The sequence below is a fragment of the Brachycentrus maculatus genome, unplaced genomic scaffold (assembly GCF_059751285.1).
Source record: "Brachycentrus maculatus isolate JH-2025_06_01 unplaced genomic scaffold, ASM5975128v1 h1tg000343l, whole genome shotgun sequence".
In the NCBI taxonomy this organism is placed as follows: domain Eukaryota; kingdom Metazoa; phylum Arthropoda; class Insecta; order Trichoptera; family Brachycentridae; genus Brachycentrus; species Brachycentrus maculatus.
In genome coordinates this window covers 932110-957613 of record NW_028281092.1, presented here as the reverse complement: position 1 = coordinate 957613, position 25504 = coordinate 932110, and the positions used below count along the sequence as shown (strand labels likewise).

The window sequence follows — 25504 nt, the reverse complement described above, 5'->3', positions numbered from 1 at the left end:
TGTTAAGGTCTAAACTATATGTACACAATTTGCAAATCCCGTCGCCAGCGGTCCGCAGGCGAAAAAACACCCATTCAAATTGTTAATGGAACTGAACTTCTTTTTTTTAAAAGGAATAACCCGCAAAGCCTCTACTTTTAGAGGCTTGTCTGCAGGTAGGATAGTAAGGATAGGGAAGGTAAATGTGAAAAATATATCACAAACACCCAAACAAATTGAAAATAAATCTTTCTCAAATTTATTTCGTATTTGGAGGGAATCGAACCTACAATGCCAGTTTCGCAGTCGTCTTCTCAACTACGCCACGGCGCCTGTCAACTGATAACAACACTAAAAGACTATTTTTTTATAGCACTTTCAATAAAATCGATTGACATATCGCAGTCGTACAGGAGAAAGTGACCAACTACCAAAACGTAAAATGTTCAGGAGGACCATTTAAGTCACTTTTGCTTGGCAAGAAAATAAACATCAATGCAGTTAGTCATTTTTACCATATTATACTTCAAAGTTTAAAATCCTTCGGGATGTTTTCAGGGCAATATTAAGCTAGTACGATATCAAATAGACAATGATCACGTTTTTGTAAAAAATGCACTTTCTCCTGTATGACTACGATATTCTAGATTGATATTATTTTTTTGACATCTCATCAAAGATGAAGAATATGGAAGTCTGGGGATTTACGGGACTGACGACCGTCATAGGCTGGTTTAAGTGATCACTTTACACACGTGTAACATTCACCAATTCTACCCATTATTGACAACCACACTACTCAAATTCTTGGAAGTTCTATATATATGAACCAATTTAGAAACCTTGTTCATGAATCACTAGAACTTCACTAGAGACATAACTCCTGTAATTGGAGATAATCCAGATTTTGTGAACAAGTATTTGGACACACTCAAAATGTTCTAGATTGATGTTGAGCCGGAGATCTTATATGCTTTAATGTATAATTCAAATGTTTGCGCAACATGTTGCAATATGTAAACTTATTACATACAAATATGAAATAAGGTGATGAAACAAATCATCTGAAAAGCAATAAGTTTGTCATACAAATAATATACACAGATAAATAAAAAAAATGTATAAATTAAAAGAGAATACACTTTTTATTAACAGTAAAAGAAGATATTTACATGTAAAGTGCAAAGTTGTAAAACAAGACATGAACTTGGTTTTTAATTAATTTCATTTATAGAGTGCATGAACATTATAAAACCATACACTAAATAAAAAAAGAATAAAAAAAAACATTATTTAATTATTCTCAATTAACAATGAGGTCGAAATAAATTATCAATAATTTGGCATTGAAATTAGAGAATACATAGCGAATAGTTGATTCCTAATCAGCAGCTTTTAATATATGTGCGGCATATATTACAATACAAGAGTGGATTGTTCTTTTACGAGCCGAATTTGAAGGTGGTCGGGACTGACGGTGGAACGGTGAAGGAGTATCCTCCGCTCTGCTCGATGCGCTTGCTCTCCTGCTGGGCGCAGCGCTGGTCGGCCAGGGTGAAGATGTCTTGCAGCGCCTTGTTCTGGTCTCCGGTAAGGTTGGACGTGAGGGCGGCGTAGAAAGCCGGCTCGGAAGCAGAGAGAGACGTGATGACTTCTTTGAATACAATATACTCGTCGACGGGGCAGTCCGCTTCGTCTAGAGGAGTCGTGTAGCTCTCTAGCGGAGTTTCGTCCAACGCGTCGTAGTCCTCGTCCCCTTCGTAGTCGCTGTCTTCGGAATTATCTTCGTTATTTACGTCGTTGATTGTGAGTCCCGCCTTGGCGCCCTCCTTCTTCACCTTGCGAGAGAGGCTTTCGAGATAGTCCGCACTCTGGTCGTCAATTTCGTCATCGTCAGTCGAAAGCACCTCTTCTCCGTCGGAGGTGTCCTCTTCTTCTTCTGATTCCTCCTCCGCTTCTTCGGCAGCTCTCGCGATGTACGCTCGCTTGAGGCCGTCGAACAGTATTATGCAGGCGGGCATTATTTTCTGTATGCTCTCGTTGAGTAGAGCCGGCCGCATGGGACCCAAGCTCAGTAAGGTGCAGAGCCCGAGAACGCACATCTTGCGGTCGTGCAAGCTGAAGAAGCAGTCCGTGTCGTGGATCCACTGTTTGATAAAGTGCGAGGTGATGGATTCTGACGGAACCGTGGTGGAGGGTTTGTCCAATATGCTCAGCAGTAGTTGCGGATTATAATATAAAGCGGCGATGACGACCTGCAGACACATGGTGCGCAGTTCCGACGTCTTCACTTCTCTCGTGAGTCTGCCGAGTACTAATTCGACTATGGAAGGAATGCACCGGTCTATTTGTCCTTTGCACTGCAGGATGATGACTTCCAGGAGTTTGGCGGCGTAGCATTCGGGGTCTTCGCCGGAATCTCCGGTGAGGACCGCCTTGCACATGTTGAACACGGCCAGGATGTGGATCTCGTTGGAGAGGAATGCCGGGGAGTCGATGGTCACGTAGTTGTGCAGGGCGGGCATCATGTCCGTGAAGTAATCGAATCCGTCTTTCTGGAAAACTGTGTAAACTAATTCTAGGACTTTCCACATGTCGGGGGATATCGTTTTGGACGTCAAATCATATACTAAGGAAAATGCTTCTTCGTAGAATTCTATAACCCCCGTTTGGAATATATGGCCGACCACCTGCAGCACGCACGGCTCCAGGCGCCTCATCACCTCCTCGTTCTCCGACATGACGTTGACCAAGGTCTCGATGGTGTTCAGCAGTCCCATGGAGGTGATGGCCTTCTCGTCCGACCCCGCGTCCGCCTCCAGCACCTGGTTGAATGTGGTGGCTAGATTCTGACATATCTCCACGGCGATGGGCATCAACTGCTCCGTGTAGGAGCATACTAGTTTCTGCATGACGGTGGTGATGTCGTCGTTCTCCGTTTCCCGGATTAAATTTAACAATTCTAAAGTTATAACGTTCACTTGGGGTTCTAAATATTTTTCGGCTTTCTCGTGAGAGCTCAGCAGCATCTGCAGGGCTATGGCGGCCTCCACCTTGACGGGCAGGTCGGAATCGGTGAGCAGCGCGTTGACCACGAGGCGCAGGGCCTCCACCAGCACCTCCTCGTTCTTCACCTTCATCTCGGCGAAGTTGTGCACGACCCAGCAGGCCCGCGCGCGCATGTAGCCCAGAGTGCTGGCGAACTCGGGGAACACGTATTGAACTAGCATCGTATCTATCTCGTCCTTGTACACCTTCTTCTTGAGGAGCACTTCCGACAGACCTCCGATCATGTGCAGAGCCCCGTCCTTCTGGCGCGGGTTGTTGAAGCCCACCTGCCCCATGAGCACTTGCATGCACAGCTGCATGGTGCGCTGCAGCATGTCCTTGCGCTTCTTGCAGCTGTTCAGCAACAGGCCTTGGGCGGCGGTCACAGGCGACACGAAGTCCTCGAAGATGTCGAACCGGACTCTCACGTACTCGTGCGGGTCGTTCTCCCACAGGTCCTCGTCCATGTCGGAGTAGGACATAATGGGGAACAGGACGTCCTGGATGATGGCGAACATGTGCGGCTTGAGGAAGTTCCAGGAGTGAGCGTGGCTGACGCACTGGGTTATGTAATTGAGAGACTGTTGCAGAACTCGGGGAGAGACGTACACCTTGTTGCGGTACTGGTCTAAGATTTTCAATAAGACTTCCAGGATGCCCCCGGAGAAGGTCTTGAGGTACCATTCGGCGAATTCTCTGTACTCCTTGCTCACCACGCCGGGGCTCCCGTACCGCTCAAAGATCCTGTGCAGCGTGTGCAGCGCCCACTTCTTGCACTTCCAAGATGGGTGCTCCACTCTCTCGTCCTCGTCCATTTGCAGCGTGGCTTCGGGGATGGCCTTGTCGGCTTCCATCCTCATGACCTCCATCCACTGGGAGAAAGTCTCTTTAGTGATGAGATCCAGGGGGAGAGAGTACTGGATGAGGGCGAAGAATATTTTCAGGATTTGCTTCTGGAGGAGGAGGGACTGGTCGGAAGCGTCCGGGAAGAGAGTGAGTATGAGCCGGTGCAGCATGGGTAGCAGAAGGTGCATGGCGCCTATGAGGTGGACGCGCTCCTCGGCCTTGGAGTATTCGTAATTCTTGACGAGTTGATAGAGAGCTAGTAGCGCGCCGGACCAGGTAGACGCGTCGGCGCTGCCGAGATAGAGACCTATTTTGTCGACTATTTGCGTCCAGCAGCCCGGGAAGTCGTTTTTTATGATTGTACGCGCGCACAGGGCGAGCTGCAGCTTCACCATGTCCGGAGATTGCACAATGGCGTCTATGATGGTCTCCCGCACCACGGCGCGGTCCTGTTCGTGTATCCTGAAGCGCAGAGGCTCCTCGCTGTCGTCCTGGTCGATCCAATTCTGCGTGATCATGTTCTTGAGGTAAATGACGCCGGCTTGGCGGACGGGCATCTCCACTTCGCCCGACATGACGACCTGCAGCAAGGACGGCGCGAAGCCTATGATCTTGTGGATCTGTTCGAGTTGTTCTTCCGCCAGGCGCCGCTGGTCGGGGTTGATCGACCCGCGCAGCACCTCCGTCAACTTTCTAGTATCCATATTTGCGATTGCGACGAGCGATCGCGTCCCGGAGGAATTTAGTTCGGATTGTAAACGTCCCTTGCGTCAGAGAGCCGCACGGCTCGGAGCGGACTTTTCATACAACACCAATCACGTGGCCGAAACGACCGAAAGTCATTTTTACACGCGACGAACGAGAAACTTCGGCGCGGTCGATTTTAGATGATTCGGCAAAATCGCAAACTCGGTAAATTCGATGGTAAGGCTGAGATTCTTTGGAAACCAACGCGAGTAACTAGAAAAATCGACGTCAGATTAACCTGCAAAGCTCGCGAGATCGCTTCGTACCAGGCTCAACAATATGAAAATAAGAGAAAAATTAACTGTCAGCCTGCTCCCGATCGCATGGCGGCTGATTAGGACGTGTAAGTTGGTAGCTCTTATCTGCGAATCCGCCATTATGCTGTTTTGCCGCCGAGGACCGCTACCAGGAACTCCAAGCTTAATATAAAATTTTCTTAGTGTCAAGAGTATCTCTTTCTCTCCCATAGAAAATAACGGAGAAAGGAAGAGATGAAGCTAAAATGCAATCGGCGTTGAGTTATAATAATAATGTTAAAAAGAGATATGGCGAATTTTGTAGAGTGCTATCTTCCTCTAAATCGAATAAAACTAACGGATTACATGGTGTTGAAAATAAAGATACTTACATTTTAAGTTTGTAGTCTATATTTTATGTATTCTATGGCGCAGCTGTTCACGAGCGTGCAGCTCGAAGACAGATATTGGACAATTCATTTCTGTCAGATACTTTGCGGAGTATGGCCGTAGCCACGAAACGATCTCAGTTTTTCTTCCACAAAGAGTACGCGATAAATGTAAAATCAACGAGAGGACTCGTGCAAAAAACTTTTTACAAATACTTTAAGGGTGCGAGGTGAATAAAGTTATAGTTTTTACAGTGCTAATTATAAATCATTCAAAATGTGGTGCTTAGTGAACCAGCCTAGTTCGATGGTTTTAGAAATTAAAGTCGACCCAAAGGCCATCGGTCAGGAGTGCTTAGAAAAGGTATTGTTGACTGTTATATTTTTTATATTTTATTTTCCAGCTATTGAGTCGCCCTCGAACTTCTCTTTGTTACAGCCCACCAGTGGTGTGCACGCAGTTTTTAATCAGAGTAGGCAGTAGGGTTGGGTAAGGATAAGGCATAGTAGGCACTGGTCGTGTTTCTATATGGAACGCGAGTAATCCAGGGTAGGCACTGCTTTTCTGCCTATATAGAATGCACGGCTCTGCGGCCCACATAGCACTTTCAATAACGGGAACTGTTTTTACATCATTTGTTTTTAAATCTTTATTTTTCCTTTTAAAAATTAATTTTTAATAACCTTCCTTTATTTTCGAAGTAAATTGATAAGATGGTTCCTAGGTAGGTAAATCATATATGTATTTTTAATTTTCATATGCGTTTAGAGTTTTTAAAACACATTATATTCAATCTCATTAATACTTATTTTTTCAAAAGTGGATGCCCAAATCATATGTAATTTGTCAATTAATGACTTATACAAATAATAATATTTTACCAACAAAATCTTAATAATGAAAAGTCGGTACTTACCTCTATAAATATAGTTTTTTATTATTAAATCTAAAACAATTTAATTTTGCAATTGTCATTTTTAAACTGTTCATCCTTCATTTAGTATCGGTAACGAAAAATTCGCCGGTATATCGTAAGGATTCTTACCCAAGCTTTACTTACATACATCGCTTCACGAACGTAAAATCTATAAATAATAGATTCTATATTAAATCCTACATCCAATGTAATTTGAAATGACTTCTAATTAGAAAATTATTATAACATGATGCCATAATATCACGTAGAAAACCTTATACGAATGAACGTTATAGGGGAGGTTACTGTATTGCTTCTAACAGAATTAAAATTTAAGAAGCATTTGTCTTTTTTTAAATAAAAATGTGTAATTTATCACTTTTTAGATTAGATCACATTTTAAAAATGGTTTTATGCTGTAATGAATTTGATCTTAAAAACACATCTGTCAAAGGTAGATTCACTTTTGCATTTTTTATTAGACCGAGAAATATGCATTTACCATAAAAAAAGTTTGACTGTCTGAATATAATTGTTGCCCACTATAAATATATGAATTTAAAAAAAAAAACAAATTCTTTGGAGCCTAACTAATCTATAATGAGTACCTATTACCCGTTTGACAGGTTTAATTATATTTGCATAGGTGTTTAAAGCTTTTATTGTGTTTTTTCTTCTTCCTTTTTTTATCTTTAAGGTTCCGATGTTCAACCATTACAAAAACTTTTTTTTTAAATATGAGTACCTACCGTCAATGTATAAAATAAATATCAATTCGTTCTCACAAAAATTAGTGTATGAAAAAAAAATTTTTTTCGGATACATATTTTTATTTATTAAGTACATTATTCAGTCCGCTGGTTTCAACAGTACTTACTTTTTTTAAATTCATTATATGTCGCTCAAAAATAATAAAATTAAAATGGTGCAAAACAAAGTGTTCGATGTGATTATAACAAGGACAATGAACCAAACCTACGCTTGTGGTGAAAAGTAATGTCGTCAAAAGGTTTTTTTATTGTGTGATAATTTATGTTATTAAAGAAGAAGACAATGTAATAGTCTTTTCCAAGTCTTTCAATACTTTTGTTAATTTTTTTTTGTACCTTGAAATACCATGGCGTTTATTCCAATGAATAACTTCGTAGTATGGATAACTATTCTTCTATCCGGAAAAAAAACAAATGTTTGAAAAAATCGGTAATACAGCAGGACCTCTATAATCCGAACGCCGAAAATTTACTCTCTGCTCAGACTAGTGGAGCGTTCGGATTACAGTACAGAGAATCAATATTGTATTTTTTTCAAATAAAACAAATTCTTATGTGCTATGAAATTTAAATGTATTATTTTTAAAGAAATGAAATATTTTAGTTTGTCGAGGTTTATTTAATGACAAGTAAAAATCTTTGTCTCGCAATTTACGTAAAAGCGTCTTTTCTGGCACAGGAATATCCAATTGGTAAGCCCATTCTAGGCTAACCAATTGGATATTCCTGTGTTTAAAAGGGATGAGTGGGCGTTCGGATTACAGAGGTATTCGGATTAGCAGTGATGCGGATTAAAGAAATCCTGCTGTATTGAGTTCCTAACAATACGCTTCGACAACTGGTTCCTTTGGAATATACCACCTGTACTTGTTATTTTACACCACCAAATCGTCATGCAAAACCACTTTTTTTGTTTTAAAACCAATATGTGGAGGTCCTCACCAAAAAGTTACATATCTTTTATCCTTTAAATGCAAATCTGTTCTGTTCGCTGTATTCTATCGAAATCTTAATTAAAGTTACGACGAAACGTGACCAATCCTGTGTGAACCAATATGAAATCATTAAATTGCACCAAACCGTATAAATTTTACAAGCTAGAATTCCTGGTTACTTAAAATCATTTCTAATGGAAATATAACCTTTTGGTTAGGACCTCCACATATAAAAAAACAAATCGACTTTTTTGTCGGAGTCGAAAAAAGCGGGAATCGCTTCGTGAGTCATTTTTGAAATTGCGTAAGTATATCAAAAATTGCGTATTAGGTACGTTTATTTTGTGTCTTTGTTGTTAACGTCTAGTCAATTTATTCATGTTTTATTGTAAATTATATTTGAACTATTCACAATACAGTAAGCAATGAAAGTTTGTCTTATGTATTTGAGTCGTGTATTACGTCAATGTGGTGTAAATCTACGCGCGGTGGACTTTGCCCCACGAATTTCACCGCTCGCGCTCCCACTCGCGAATCGTTCGCTTAGCAACAATTTGTATCTTTAATCAGATAATTGTGTTTTAATCTGACTCTAAACTCATGTTTTCATTTATTTTTTGTTGAAAATACGTCCGTTTTCGTCGTCTATAACGTTGGCCAAAATATTATATAATATCCCAATTAGATACGACCTACCTACAATTCGTACGGCAGTAATACATAGTTATCTTGGATTAATGAGGTTTGGGAATAACGATTTACGTTTCCTTTGTTCGGATAAAGTTGATGCCGGCAGATTGTAAAATATAAAGATGCCAATCCAAGCCAAGCATTGAAAAAACGAAGTACACACATTACTTTTTTCAATTTTAGTTTTACTTATTATTTTTGACATCTCATCAAAGATGAAGAAGAATATAGAAGTCTGGGCATTTACGGGGCTGACGACCGTCATAGGCTGGTTTAAGTGATCACTTTACACACGTGTAACATTCACCAATTCTACCCGTTATTGACAACCACACTACTTAAATTCTTGGAAGCTCTAAATATATGAACTAATTTAGAAACCTTGTTCTTGAATCACTAGAACTTCACTAGAGACATCTATTGGTGAGATGTAAAGAAGCTTTTTACTAAGCAGAAACTCTTATATTAGTATGTGAGGTCCGAATCCTGGATTATAATCACACACATTAGAAACGCCAGAAAATAACATTTTCATTTTTATTATTAAGCTTATAATTTGACCAGATAATTTATTTACAACATTTAGTTTTACTTAGTAAATACCACTATTTCTTAAAATCTACTGTGACACGTCTTTTGAAGCATTCCGCATCATTTTCAAACACCGTATGTGAAGCTAATTCTAAATTTTGATAATAAAAATTAAACAAATAAAAATAAGAAACAGCTCTTACCCCCTCTTCAACCTTTTTCGTTGTTATCAAAATCGTCATTATTTTTAACTCTTACCATTCTGTAGGCCAGACATTCTGGCCCGTATGCTTCTAGTAGGCAGCTCCGTGGGCCACAATGTCTGGCCCGGCGCAGGTATAACTTTAATAACTGATTTCTCTATCACCCAAGTATATTTAACCAAAAAATTTTTCAGATAAATACAGTTATTCTTAATTAACATGGTCATACGAATTGCCAGACAGAGTCTCCCAAAATTAGGGAACCATAATATTTATTTTAATGGTAGAAAAACGTCGCATTTTTTTGATCAGAGTAGCTGATTACGAGAACAAATGGTCAGAGTGGAAAAGGTTAAACATACGTAATATTTGAGTATGTATTAATAATTATTTTCAAAGTGGATGAGGAAGATCGGATATTAAAATGTACCATACATCGATGCGGTCGGCATTGGGATATCAATTTAATAGAAAGGTCTATAGGTCTGCTGGTCGCGCCGATCTCGGGTGACCATTGATCATCGATTGAAGCGTCTCTAATGAAATTGACCCTTAAACCGTACTCCAGCATGCGTAATGTATAATACCATTGCCTCATACTAAGTTTGCGAATAAATTTATTTTTAAAACACCCTATAAGTGCCGTTCTAAGTCAGGGTATATTTGAGCCTTTAAAGAATAATCTACTCGTGTAAGTTTACTACAATATCTTGTTTTTTTTTTTTAATTTTATATGTATATTTTAAAACATATTACGTACATAAGTCACACATATAATATTCCCGATGAGTAATTTCCATTACTCATTTTGGGACATTGGATTAAGGTTAACAAGACCGAATCACAAATAAGTAAAAGTAAAAATAATATTTGGAAAATTAAACAAAACTAACACGGCAAAATGTAAAATATAAATCAATAAACGGGTATAATTAATAGGCATATAAAAAAAATAATGTAAGAAGTATGTTAGGAAACAAATGAGTAAATATAACTAATCGCTAACACGAATATCTTTCCATAAAGTACTTTTTCAGTTCATTCAGTTTTGGATTCTATTTTTTATGACAGGCAGCTTGTTAATTTTTGTAAACGTTATATGTTGCAATGACCTTACTCCAAACGCTGTGTTTATCGGTTCCACATGAATTTTGTTATGTTCTCTTGTATACGATGATGGATTTCTCTGTTAAAAATCGGTTTGGTGTAAAATTAACTAACAAAAATTGCCGACAGCTGTTGCGAGCTCTGCAGACTTTGAAATTGTCACCAGAGGTATAACAACTGCCACTCGAATAGAATAAATAGTAGAATGTTTGATTTTCTTCGTCAATATCATGAAATACTTGTTACTAGGCGGAACGCTTTGTATGCAAAGGTGTTTCTCGTCTATTTTTCAAACGTTCATCAATACTTGAATTGTCTCCCCATATTTACGTATTGTCGTTCTTTTGGTGGCGAATCGTCAGGTCCCGGCTGATCCGGAATGTGTGGTTAGCGGATAGTGTGTCTTTGAACTTTGTACCGCGGGCTATCACAATCTATCAGTAATCAGTATCAGCGTCGGAAGGTGAGCCATTTGGCCACACGAGATGATTCAATGTCCACCAATATTGATGATGAAGCCGGTATGTCACGTGGACGTTTAAAATTTCCCGCGGAAGCTGATTGATTGTGAGACAACGATGTACTACCAGACTTTGCAGTTTTCAATTAGCGATGGATCATAATTTAAATAGAAATGAAAAGCTTTCTTTATTAACATCGATACCTAGTTATTTAGCTGACCCCAGTAAGGTCGAATGAATGGCAAACCTGACAAGATTTTTTCCCTCTCGAGTTTCTTCTTTGTATATCTCGGTCATCCTCAGAGGCGTGCATTCTATAAAGGCAGAAAAGCAGTGCCTACCCTGGATTACTCGGGTTCCATATAGAAACACGACCAGTGCCTACTATGCCTTATCCAACCCTACTGCCTACCTTGGTTAAAAACTCTGTGCACGCCACTGGTCATCCTTACATGCTCTCTCCACAGGAATACAGCATCTGATTAAGGATTTTTTTCTCTTCATTTCGTCCTGCTTATTTTTTCATTAACCATTTCACTTTTTTTTTTGCTTAAAAGTCGAAAAAATAGCCCAAAAATATTAACTTATTACACGACTGTCTAATGCTTTTTTCTCAAATATTGTTAGTAACAGAATTGTCAAACTTTGATCCCGAACAATTTTCGGTGGGTGATTCGGAGGTGTGTCGCATGTGATATTAGCTGGCCAGAAATTTGCGGAAAACAACAAATTTGTATTCGAATAAACATTTATTACATGGGCACAATAAACCGGTCTCCGTTTTGTGACCTTTACTCCGGACGACTGCTGACTGGTGTTGGTGGGAGCTATGCAATAACAATTTAACGCTCAACAATTGAATATGCTCATTATGACACGCATGAAAGCAAATCAAGATCGTAGCCTCGGACTTTTGTTTATTTTACAAAAAGGTACTTTTGCGGGTTGGAAAAAGAAAGGCAATTGAAGTGGTATGGGCACGTAGGACGCAAAGAACCTGAACATATTGTAAACCAGGCGATCGCCATGGATCTTCCTCGAAAGACATCTAGAGGCCAAAAATTCTAGGATGCTACAGAAAGATAACATGATTCGAAGGCATGACCTAGGTGACGTTGTATATGATAAAAGGACCTACAACCTGAGGACGAGGATAGCTGAAGTTAACAATATACCAATATGATAAGTTGGGATAAAGCCAGGAAGAAGACGTACTTTTACGGGTTGTAACTTTTTCCTCGCTCGTTTTCCTATTGACTTGAGTCAGTCTCTACGTAACGATTTGTATGATATCATTACGTAAAAAGATGACATTTATGCTTGCATAAGTGAGTATTTCAAAAAATCCCCTTTCATAAAATGCTAAATTTGTTGTAAAATAACACTCGTCGTTTTATTTACAAACAATAAACACCCATTTCTCCACTCGCAGATAATAAGTTTGTATCATAATTACCAAGTAAACATTATTATATAATATTTTACTTAACTTTTAAAAGAAAATATCGGCAAATTTACAGCGAACTTTCACTTATTTATTATAGTATTCACAAATTCGGTACGCTCCGGTATTTTTTTTTATCCTAAGTAGAGAGTTTTATAAACGACTCAAATAAAATTAATGATGTCATGGAATTTAAAACATTAGTTCTACATCTCGTCTTGGCGATATGTTAGAGTAATGATTCTCAATCAACGAAATAAAAAGTGCCGTATGTATTATAATGTAGACAATTTCGAGCAATAAATAATTTCTGTTGGCATTGACAATGACCAAGAAATTCGATAGGGAAAAAATCCATCATCGTCAAACCGTCGATATGATACTAATTTATAACACGAGGTCTGACAGTGGAGTCTTGCTTGGGAGCAATACAGAATCCACTTCCGTCACTATTTTATTTATGATTTTATATACGATTTTATTGTGACTTGTTTATATTAGTAAGAAAGTAAATTGGTCTACCTTAAAAATCAATTTTCAAAACAACAGGACAAATTATACTACCTCTTCTTGGCTTTCTCGTATTTCCTAGATTCATTTTTTATTAATTTGTTCCATCAATTAGTTTGATTTTTCAGTCTAAGACATCGTAAACTATCGCGTTTCTTTGTTTTATGCCAATTTTAACAGACACGTTATAATCGCTTTCTCGGAAGCCTGTCACAAAGTAACGTGTAATAATCCTTTAATCGTTATTCTTTGTTTGGAGTATCGTGGGCGCGATAGTTTTAACTAACTAACTAACTAACTAACCATCACGCCGCTTCCCCGCAGGGGTAGGCAGAGAGAATAGAGCGCCACACCACTCTGTCCTTGCAAACATTCTTCGCCTCTTCCACGTTCATGCATCTCCTCATACATACCCGCCGATTGCTACGACTCCTAACCTGACCACTTTCAAGTATTTGGCATATCTGATCGTGCCATGTTTTTCTCGGTCTTCCTCTGCTTCTTTTCCCGCTAACATTCGCCTCATAATTTTGTTTTACCGTTCTTTCCTCACTCATTCGTTCTACATGTCCAAACCATCTCAACACACCTTTCTTAATTTTATCGATAATGCTTATCTCAGCTTTGCATTCCTTCCTTATTTCACTATTCGCACATCTATCATACATCGTTTTGTTACACATTCTTCTGAGAGATCGCATTTCGACTGCATTCAGTCTACTTTCATCCTTCTTTTGCCAACTCCATGTTTCACTTCCATACATTAGAGTTGGAACCAGGACTCCGTTGTGCACTGCCAGTTTAGCTTCCGCGATAGTTTTGCTTTGTAATAATAATAAAATAAAGATAAAACACTCGTATAACACAATTTTTTTGTAATATAATATAAACACTGCCACTATGCCTACACGGGACACTTCTAGAATCTCAATTATGGTTTTCCGAATTTGTATTTATGTAGATTGCCAGTTACAGGGATATTGAAAGCCATCAATGTAAATTTATACTGAAATCGGGATACATTTTGTTTGACTTTTACTTATCCTTTTATATTAAAAATCTGCTTCATGAGAGTGGTCTGGCAGGAAGCGTAGAGCTTCTGTATCGGATCCGGGAATGCGGTTGAGAGCTTTTAAACGTAAACATGGTTCGTTTCAAGAACATCCGTTGTCCTCGAAACTGGTCGTGTTTACATTAATAAACTCGAAATTGGTCTAATACGAGTGTTATGTGTATTTGTAAATTTAAAACATCATCTTTATCTACAAAGTAAATGCCATACCAATGCCACAACTTCACTCCCGTGTGTATTCGATGTCCTAATCATCTTTCTTTGAGTCGATACAAAAAGTTTATGCCCTTCACTTCCTCTACTTCAAATCCTTAACCGCACCCCAATGGTGCATAGGGCACCGCATCATATAAACGCGGTGTTATCTTGATCGTGACACATGAAGGAAAGGCCCTCCGCTTCAGGTACCAACGAGTCCAGGGTGATATTGAATAAATATTAGAGTGAAAGAAAACACTTATATTTATTTGACCCCCCCCCTGGGAATCGAACCCGGGACCTCGTCACCTCATCCCGGGCAAACTCCCAATCAAAAAATATATTTTTTAAATGTTACTTTTCCACCACATTTTAATTTTTTTCAAATCTAAAGCAGAGATAAAGAATATCATAGACTTTCTGTCGGCAGTCCTTAAGTATACAATTTTACTGACGAGATAAGACGCACTGTCGTTATCATCGCGACCGGGCCTAGTTTACGTGGGCACTATGATGTTTTTTTTTTTTTTTATATCATAACCTATGGTGATTCTTTTGTGATGTTGTTTTTATCGCGGCTCGTAACACGGTGGGTAAGTGGCGTACCTTTTCCGTGGGTGTTCATGTAAACCGGTTCGAACCCCGAACCAATGTCAAAAGCCTCTCGTTCAATGCTTTGTGTGAATATTAGAGACTCGCTCTGATAATTTCTCGCAAGTGCAAATCGAATATAACATTTAAAACTTTAATTTTTAATAAAAAATATGTTATCCTTATTAAAAAAGATGTTGTCCATCTCCGTAGTGTAATGGTCAGCACGCTCGGCTACCGTTCTGGAGGTCCCGGGTTCGATTCCCAGGGGGGAAAAAATAAATAGTAGTGATTTTTTCACTGTACAATTTATTCAATACTACCCTGGACTGGTACCTGAAGCGGAGGGCTGATCACCTTTCCTTCATGTGTAGATCAAGATTACACTGCATTTGTATTACGCAGTGCCCTATGCACCATTGGGGTGCAGATAAGGGTTTTATTATTATTATTATTATATTTAGTTTAGTTTTATAGTTATAAATATTATTTTAGTTTACTTTTATAGTTATAAATAATAAATATTTCCAAAAAACATAATCGTTACAAGTTTTATTAAGTAATAGTTTTTTACAAATCATTCTTTATAAATATTAATAAAAGAAGTAAAAATAGCCGTTGACAGGTCGTGAGCCATGTAAATAAAACTAACTAACTAACTAACCATCACGCCGCTTCCCCGCAGGGGTAGGCAGAGAGAATAGAGCGCCACACCACTCTGTCCTTGCAAACATTCTTCGCCTCTTCCACGTTCATGCATCTCCTCATACATACCCGCCGATTGTTACGACTCCTAACCTGACCACTTTCAAGTATTTGGCATACCTGATCGTGCCATGTTTTTCTCGGTCTTCCTCTGCTTCTTTTCCCGCTAACATTCGCCTCATAATTTTGTTTTACCGTTCTTTCCTCACTCATTCGTTCTACATGTCCAAACCATCTCAACACACCTTTCTTAATTTTCTTAATTTTGTAAATACCCAGCCTTCCAAATTCTTCTTCATGTGTTGATATTTCTAAAACGTAAAAATAGTTATTTTTCATTGATTTCATTAACTCCGTAAATTGGACATTCTTCTATCATAACCTCCAAAATAAGTAAGCACTTTAGGCGTGCTACAGAGAAGTGACAGACCATAGGCTCACTAACATATCGTCACAATGAAAACAATTGCGATTTTATCGATGTCACTAAAAAAATATTAAAGTCATACAATACTGAAGAGGTAATAGCATATATTTAATTCTGTAATTTCCCGCCGAATTATTGGCCCTCTGTACCATAAACTTCCAGTCTAATTTTTAAATTTAGAAAGCATTGCCAACCGCGAAAAATATCAATGCAATCGCCGTTTAGGTATATGTAATTAAGTACCCGCCTTTTTAATGTAGGTAGTTGAAAGAAATAGGTAGTGATATTTTATTATTTGCTATTGTTTGTAGGTACTCTATCTGTTTTGTTTCTCTGTTACTTGACCATACACGCACAAAATTAAGCTAATCTGTAATCAGGTCCACCGGATAAAATAATTCGGCAAATCCGGCTAATCTTATCCTTGTCCCTTTCTACCTCGCTGTCGTCGGCCGCTCACCTGTATATCGCCGTCGCACTCGAACGTGCCCAGAATAGCTGGAGAGGAAATAGAATCGAAATACGACCGTCCCGCTCGAACCTGCGGCGGAAGGGAGTGATGTTTTCGTATACCGATCTCGCTCGCACCAGCGCTATTGTTGGCCACTTTCGTGACTGGTACAAAGTCCAAAGTCCGTTCTAGAGCACGTGCTCACGTAGTGGCAGATCTCCGTACATACTTTTGTCGCGTTCTAACCAAGCGCTCGGCCGTTAGCTCCGTCTCGCTCGAGCACGTGCTCACCGTGTGAATATGGAGCGACTGTCAACCTTTTTTTCTCCGTTTGTCTTGATATATTTAAAAAAAATGTTCTAGTTTTCATTTGCTTAGGTGCTTAGGTCTTTCAGACGCCTAAATGCTTTTTTTACTTATAGATTTGGCGTTTAATTTGTAGAATTCCATTTTAATTTATGTTATTAATGTTAAATCAAACACTGATTTTTTTAAGTCTACTAAGTTGTATTTTATTTTTAAAAAACACATAACATTCACATACAAACACATGACATTCGTTTGAAAATGCCAAAACTAGCCGAAACAATATTCACAAAATTGATTTTTACGTATTTTTTAACAAAAAAATACAACTTAGTAGATTGAAAAAATCTGTGTTTAACATTTAATACATAAGCCTTAATGCTTCAGATTTGATTCGTGATTAAATACATTTATTTAAAATTGTTCTTTATGCTCGTAAAATCAGCACCCTTAAATAAAAACATTTAAAAAAAAATTAATGGATACTATAAAGATTAATAGTGTAAAAAATTGTGATAAATTACCTATTGTATTATAGTTTGCACTAAAGAGACGTAGGGATTAATGAGTGTGATTTTCAGTCACCTATTTGCACGTACCAATATCAATAATTCCTACAATGTCTAGCGGACTTCTCTTTCACACATCCCTTCCAACGAACGAGCTATTTAATAAAACTATTATTTATTTTAATCTATGTTTATCAACATAGAAAATTGTATCAGAGGTCTTGTTTTATGACATGTTTTAAAAATACTATAAATTTCAAAGCGAAATTCAGCATCGTTAGTCGAGATTCAGGAATCTTCAAATTCTGTTATAATTTATGTTGTTAAAAATTATCGCTTGAAAAAATACAAAAATATTATGAAAATATTAACAATAGTGTAAACCAAAGTAAAAAAATGTAAAAATAAAAATCAACCGTAAGAAGCATGATTGATTCCATCGGATTTTAAAAGTTTAAAACTATTGAATAATTGTATTGGTGAATGTACATATTTGTAACTCATGTCTACTCGTGTAATTCGATAAAAATCATTAAGGTAGATTATATTTCTAGATTAGGTGGTTGAAATCATTATAAAACGCTTTTTAAGTTTAATTCGGCTAATTCGAAACAACTATAGCGATCATTACAAATGTCGACGCCTGGCAGATCCATATTCAAAATTAATTTATTTTAAGAAAGTGTGGTATACCATACTCCTACCTCGCCCACTATAAAATTACATACTTCATTGTTGCATCGTTTGAGCTGGGTCCAAAGTCCATCAGCTAACGTATTCGTAACCGTGTAGACAAGCGTTGTGACTCACGCACAAAAAAGTCAATCTAACGCAAGAAAAATCACAACATCTCTATAGTGAGTTCAATCTGACAGATGCCTTTTTTGCGCGGATCCCGCTAAAATGGCGAATTTTCAACGCCTAGATGCGAGCCAGGTATCGAGACCACTAAAAAGCCGTATAAAACCGAGTCCTACAAACCAAAATACGCGTTACGCGAACCCAGTAAGTGCTATATTCGCTTGAATGTCGTTCCCATTCGAAACCCACGGTCCAAAGTCCATTCTGGCAACGTAATTCAATAATGTCATACTTGATAATATGACGCAAGCGATTTTGAACTATACGCACATGTGTTTAAGTCTTACTATCGTTTGCCGGTCTCCACTCCGCATGCGGGCAATGTTATTGTAGTCGAATATTTGTACAGGTGGGGCACAAAAGTTACGCACGTTTCGGGCCATATAATTTTAATTTTTTCACTTTTTGGATGACAACTGCTATTTTGAATTAGAATGGAACATTAAATAGAGTAATTTTTTGTATTATTATATACTTTCTCCGTTTCGACAGTTTCTCATTTTACGAAATACATATATATATTTTTTAAATATGATTTTATCATCGTAATATCATGGTAAGAAGCAAGCTTGTTTCCGGTAGTTCCAACATTTTTTTTGGATACACCATATTTTAATGACTCAAACACATGCAATCACATAATAATCTAAACCTTGATATGAAATACCTTATTGATTAGCCAGATTTCAAGATATGTAATTAATTAATATTAGATCGAACCTTCCGCTTTATCTGCGTATAGAAACAGATTTAACCAAGGTTCTCCTTCTATTATTACATTATTTGACCTCCATCTTATCAAAACTTTCGTCAAAAAACGGCCTATTGGAAGAAGAAGAATTTAATATAATTTATATTTGAAGCACTAACTTTGTGATTTTACATTTCATAATTAAAATGTAACTTTGTTTTAATAATATAGTTAAAACTTCTATTATTAAAATGTAACAAAGTTACATTTTGATTATAGAAGAATTTAAGTTTTGTGCTGACATTTCTTATAATATAACAACTATGTAGTTTTTTCCACATGAATTTCATTTGTGAAGTCTGGTGATTTGTCACCAGTCTGATGATGTCGGTTACGGCGAAACCCGGTTTCTGGTCAAATAAAATTCACGTGGAAAAAACTAAATGATAATTATTTTATTATAATCAGAAAAAAATATTAAGATTTTAAGCCAACCGTTTTTATTTTTAATTTTTTTTTATTGTCTCTCTATCCAGTCTTTCTAGATCTCGCACTGTGACGCAGATCCATTGTGTATTGTGTCTATTGTTGCCTGACGACAATATTTGGGCGTTTTTTTCTCGCATTGTATTCTGACCTACTGAAGAAGAAATCCATTTTTTTTGGCCAGGCGAAAATAACCTCTAACGGACACCCAATCATTAAACAATTAGTCCCACATTCACTTGACTCACATATAGAAAAAATAATTATAGCCTAACCTTCGCGAGGGATTTCCGATATAAAAATAATATGGTTTTCCTTGTCGGTTCCAAAGTCCACCGCTGAAATTACAAAACGGTCGGTATAGTAAACATATTGTACAAGCTTCTATCAAATTTGATACGTCTTTAGAGATTTCGGATCCACGTGGCTTATTCAATTCTAACCAGTTCTGAGGTAACAGCAGCCGGTAATCGCAACCGTGCGATAAAAATCACTGAACCGCGTTTTGTTTGCTTTTAAAAATTTAGCGCCGTTCTTTTTCTTCGCAATATTTATGGCGGGAAATGAGAATATTTTAGTGTTTACTACAGTAAGAAATACGATCATTCCATGGATTCAAATGTTAAAAGATTGGTGACTTCTTTGTAGGTACTTACTTCATATGTTTTTTTATGTCGTTACCCACATGGCCGTTGAAACATATCGCTCACTCCTTTCAAGAACGTCATAAATCAAAAAACTTGATTTTTCAGGAGAACGTTTTTAAAGTTTAAAAATATAATACAATGTATTAAAAATAAATATCAAGCCACTTATTGAACTTTTTACTGTGCAATACATCTTTTTAGGTAAAACCTGAAGGTTTTTTCATCATTTGAAAAATATTTAGTATATTTAAAAAATAATTAAACAATACATTTTCTTCAAAATGCAAAAACAACACTTTCTGCCCTGTAACGGGTAAATATTAAGTTAAAAATATGCCTCTTTTGCTGGGATATAGTACATTTTCTAGGCATTCCGAAAACATGCACAACTGAAAATGGACGATTTTTGATTTATGACGTTCTTGAAAGGAGTGAGCGATATTAGGTTTCCCTTTACATCTGCTGGTATGTCATTCTCTCTCCCAATCATAAATAAATGATGCACTCTTAATTAAAGTACATAGTTTATATACGTTTGCGTTTATATACATTCATTTTATTTTATTAGGATGCTAGAAAACTCCTCACAGCTTTTGAGCTAAAATTGATACACCTACCCTTTGTTGCTTTTGAAGCGCCAGTTATGTTTACTTTCGTAATAACGTGTTATTTCGGCAAATATTCATGTGTTTATTTGTATGCATTATTCGAATGATTTACAACCTTACTAGTAGACACTAAAACCATTTTCTACCTGTGACTACCTGTGATGGGTAGAGGTACTCACTTATAAGTGCAAAATGTCACCTTTTTCTTATCTGGCAATACTTATTTTTTCATAAAAAATAACGAGGGTTTTGTTTTTACACAGATTATCCTAATGGCAAGGTCTTGTACCGCTTCAAGTAATTCTATTTATATAACGCGGCTAATAGCATTGAATTATGTAGTTAGCTATACCAAACGAAGGGTACCTACGTACCTGAGTGATTTATTTATTTATATCTCAAGAAGTGTTGCTAGTTTTTTTTCGCTATGATTTACGTACGAGATAAATGAAAACCACGCCTTTTAGACCTGGCAACAGAATGGTCCAGACAGCTAGACGGTTTTTTCCAGCTAGACATACTAGGTATACTTATACATAAATGCATATTGTTTTATTTTATTTTTAAAGTACCTTTATGTTTAACCTTGTCGTATCGTTACAGTTTAAGAACATTACAAATTTTCCGCCTTTGTCCGCCTCCATCTTGTAATGGTTAGCGTGTTTAACTACCGTGCTGGAGGTCCCAGGTTCCATTCCCAAGGGGGTGAATATAAATATTAGTGATTTTACGCTCTAATATTTATTTCATACTACCCTGAACTGGTCGCTGAAGCGCAGGAGTCATTACCTTGCATTCATGTAACTAACGATCAAGATAATACTGCATCAATACTTTGTAGTGTCCTATGCACCATTGGGTTATCCTTTCCTAGTAGTGCATAGGGCACTGCATCGCATTGACGCAGTGTTTTCATGATCGTTACTCACGTGAAGGCAAGGTGATCACTCCTGCGCTTCAGGTACCAGTCCAGGGTGTCCAAATAACTATTAGAGTGTAAAATCACTAATATTTATTTTTGCCCCCCCTGGGAATCGAACCCGGTAATAATAAATAATAATAAATTTGGATGACTTATATAGCGCCATTTTCGTAAAATAATACCTCAAGGGCGCTTCACTGTGAATGAATTGGGGAAAATATTATGATGGAAATGATTTAGCAAACAAATGTGTTTTTAGTCTTTTTCTAAAGATCATATCACTCTCACTATTTCTAACCATTGGTAGACGGTAACCGGTAGCCCCAGCACGGTAGCTAAACGTGCTAACCATTACACCACGGAGGCGGACGGCAGTTATTTTAGATAATCTTTGAATAACAAATGAAAGACACGTATGATAGGTTGGTTTCTCGCGTAGCAACCGCACTTGAACAAAAAGTGCCGCGAATATTCTCGTCGTCATCGCTCAAATATTGTCTTATAGATACAAGGACGTATGTAGCCAAGATGGGGAAACCCTGTACTAAACTTTTTATTTTATTTTGTATTAATAAAATGTAATTTCTGTCCGCCTCCGTAGTGTAATGGTCAGCACGCTCGGCTACCGTTCTGGAGGTCCCGGGTTCGATTCCCAGGGGGGTCAAATAAATATAAGTGATTTTTTCACTGTAATATTTATTCAATATTACCCTGGACTGGTACCTGAAGCGGAGGGCTGATCACCTTTCCTTCATGTGTAAACGATCAAGATAACTCTGCGTTTATATGACGCAGTGCCCTATGCACCATTGGGGTGCGGATAAGGGTTTTATTATTATTTATTATTAATAAATAAGGATCAAACGAATCAAATATTACTTCGCTTAAGTCATCATCGCCATAGTCAGATGAAGCCAAATCCTTTTTTCATTAAAACAAAACATATATTCGGCTGTCCAAACTCAAAACACAGTAAGGGACATTTTTTTTGTAGTACGTTTTTTTTGCATTTTTGGACTAAGTAGATTCTACTTAGTCCAAAAATGCAAAAAAAAGGTACTACAAAAAAAATGTCCCTTACTGTGTTTTAAGTTTGGACAGCCGTATTGTGATAAGGTTGTATTCACACATAAATATATATACACTTCATCTATATAAATAAAAAAAATAATTTCCTGATTTTCTTTTGCAGATACTTTGTGGCACATTTTATAGAATAAAATTAGGACTTTTTGTTTAACCATTTTTTATTTTTTGGTATTTTTCTCCTTTTAACGGAAGCAAGAACCTTGTAATCTTCAGGGATGGATATATACATTAAAAACTTGTAATTTAAAATTTAAAAATATTATAAGGTTTTCCTCTATAACGTTTGCGGCATTTTTTCCTATAATGGTGGTCCCCCGTATAAAGCAGTTGATTCGTATATTCGGTAAAGTCATTCCCGTTAGTCAAAAAACACAATTTAAAATTCGCGTAAGGTTTTTAATTTGCCACTTTTCCTACAAAAGTGTTTGCTTTGATTTTTCTTTATACAGTGACAGTGAACTTACTTCAATTTTCGATGCGTATACGGCTGTCCAAACTCAAAACACAGTAAGGGACATTTTTTTGTAGTATGTTTTTTTTTGCATTTTTGGACTAAGTAGATTAGTCCGAAAATGCAAAAAAAACGTACTACCAAAAAAAGTCCCTTACTGTGTTTTAAGTTTGGACAGCCGTATACCGCAAGAGTAAACTCGTGTCCCATAAGGAACAATAAAACATAATTTAAAAACATTAAACCCCTACAACGTTCCCCCCGATAACGTGGAAGTTATATCAACGTTATAGGGGGATTTACCATACATCATTTTACTCCTGTAATGATTTTTGTACATGTAAGCGTTCATGACTTCGAGCACGTCGCCGTCATCTTTACACCCATGATCCGCCTGGTTCTCGGTACTTTCGCCTCAGTTCAGCCGTAGCGCTAACCGACCTACCTACTTTGTTTTTATCGCGAATTAAAAGTATCGCAACGATAATTCTGCGAGTTTAATCGTGGCCACGGGTTTCCATTCAATTATTTGCTGGGAAAAGAGCACGCCAATATATGAAAGATAACATAACTCGACAATCTCAAATTTGAAGTTTCCAACCTTAAATTTGAGATTGTCGAGTTTTCTAAAAGTCTCTTATAAAATTATTCTTAAAATAATCATTGTAAAATAATTATTAGAGTCAGATTGTGTCTTCTCGAAATGCGATCCCTCAGACGAATGTGCGGCAAAACGATATAGGATAGATGTTCGAATGGTGTAACAAGGAAATAATGCAAGGCTGATAAAAGCACTATAGATAAAATTGAGAAAGGTGTGTTGAGATGGTTTGGACATGTCGAACGTATGAATGAGGAAAGAACGTTTTAAACAAATTTATGAGGCAAACGTAGTCAGAAAAATCTACTTAAAAACGTAGTAGATTTTCCAAAATGATATCGCTGATGTGATATTCTAGTCTCTAAGTCAAAAAACCACAGAGGGCACAATTCAATCACGCAGTCAGATAGTATAGCCAAATTACCGAAGTGCCTTTATTATTATATAATATCGCTCCGGACCAAGACGTTTTTTTTTATATATCTTGAAGTATGATGTCAGTGAAAATTTTCCATTCTTGCAATCTGCCCGATTTTTTAAAAGTCAATTGAATCTCGCCTCGCGTTCTCTGCCTGCCAACAGAATGGTTCTGCGCCCAGCTGATCATATCGTGACTAATATCTTGTTTAGTATCGAGCGTTGGGACTTGTGACTGCTATCTACAATGTAGTCCTGACGTACACGCGTAGATTGTACATTAGGACTACACGAATAATCACTAATAATCATCCAATGATTAAAGAAAACACTTCGTTTTTTACCACTTGAGTTTTATTATAGACTACATGTTTCAGAAGTTAAACTTCCATCATTCAGGTCTGTATAATAACTAAAATATAAAATATAAAATTTTTCTATAAATAAGGAGAGGGTAAAGTAAGGGGAAGGGGTTAGTCAAGGAACGGAGTTTGAAAACAAAGGAAAAATGGAAAGCAATTTTTTTGAGAAATTTAAAGATTAGAATTAAAGAACATCATAGCGGTCTTGTTAGTAATTATTTTTCGGAATTTGCAAATCATATTATAGATACTAATCACTCATTTCTCTCTCATAAATTAAAATTATTACACCTTGTTCCATATAAAGGCCAAATTATGAATTATCTTGAAAATTTAGAAATACAAAAAAACCTGAATTCTAATAATAATTTATTAAATAATATATTGTTTCAAAATTCTACGCCATTGCTTTCCATTTTTCCTTTGTTTTCAAACTCCGTCCCTTGACTAATAACCCCTTCCCCTTACTTTCCCCTCTCCTTATTTATAGAACAATTTTATATTTTATATTTTAGTTACTATACAGACCTGAATGATGGAAGTTTAACTTCTGAAACATGTAGTCTATAATAAAACTCAAGTGGTAAAAAACGAAGTGTTTTCTTTAATCATTGTAACATGTCTTACCACAAAGTTAATGCCGAAACAATAAATAAAATAATAATCGTCCACGCTAATAATGTTTCCTCGTGCCAATCTCACGATAATTAAAAAAGGTTTATTCTTATTGTTTGTTTTCTTCTTTTGTTACAGGTGAGTTCTTCTTCTTCTTCTTCTTCTTCTTTTTAATGGCTCTTCACCCGTTTAGGGTATTATAGCCAGCGTCGAGTTATTCACAGGTGAGTTCACTGTATTTTATTTGGAGAATCATTGGTTCTTGAAACAAAACATGGCCAGTTTTAGTAAGTGTATTATTTTTATGTCTTAAAATTTTTTCGGCTTATTGTAAATAAATTTTAAACGCTTATTAATAATAAATATTAAACGCTTATTAAGGAACTCTTTTGATTTATTGAATGGTTTTCGCAAATACTTAGTGGCACATTTTATAAACTTTATAAAATTAAACAACTTTGTTTTAACCACTTTTTTACTATTAATAATAATATAATAAAACCCTTATCCGCACCCCAATGGTGCATAGGGCACTGCGTCATATCAACGCAGTGTTATCTTGATCGTTTACATATAAGGGCAAGGTGATCAGCCCTCCACTTCAGGTACCAGTCCAGTGTAATATTGAATAAATATTAGAGTGAAAAATTCATTTATATTTATTAAACCCCCCTTGGGAATC

General features: G+C 37.0%; 2 protein-coding genes across 2 annotated transcripts in view; one reads left to right on the top strand and one right to left on the bottom strand.

Moving 5' to 3' along the window:
- Nucleotides 1-1101: 1101 nt before the first annotated feature.
- Nucleotides 1102-4899, bottom strand: msk (importin-7 msk). Its single transcript, XM_088269252.1, has one exon. The coding sequence runs from the start codon at nucleotides 4575-4577 to the stop codon at nucleotides 1422-1424; it is 3156 nt and encodes a 1051-aa protein (XP_088125378.1). The 5' UTR covers nucleotides 4578-4899; the 3' UTR covers nucleotides 1102-1421.
- A 376-nt stretch (nucleotides 4900-5275) lies between these two features.
- The window catches only part of dnr1 (E3 ubiquitin-protein ligase defense repressor 1), a 62086-nt gene continuing 41857 nt past the window's right edge, over nucleotides 5276-25504 (top strand). Inside the window, exon 1 of the mRNA XM_088269253.1 lies at nucleotides 5276-5609. Coding sequence (XP_088125379.1) covers nucleotides 5523-5609 — 87 coding nt within the window. The 5' untranslated portion in view covers nucleotides 5276-5522. The remainder of the gene's footprint in view (nucleotides 5610-25504) is intronic.

Bases quoted from the DNA above. Each gene is read 5' to 3' on its own strand.
- msk (XM_088269252.1), bottom strand. From the start codon at position 4,577: ATGGATACTAGAAAGTTGACGGAGGTGCTGCGCGGGTCGATCAACCCC.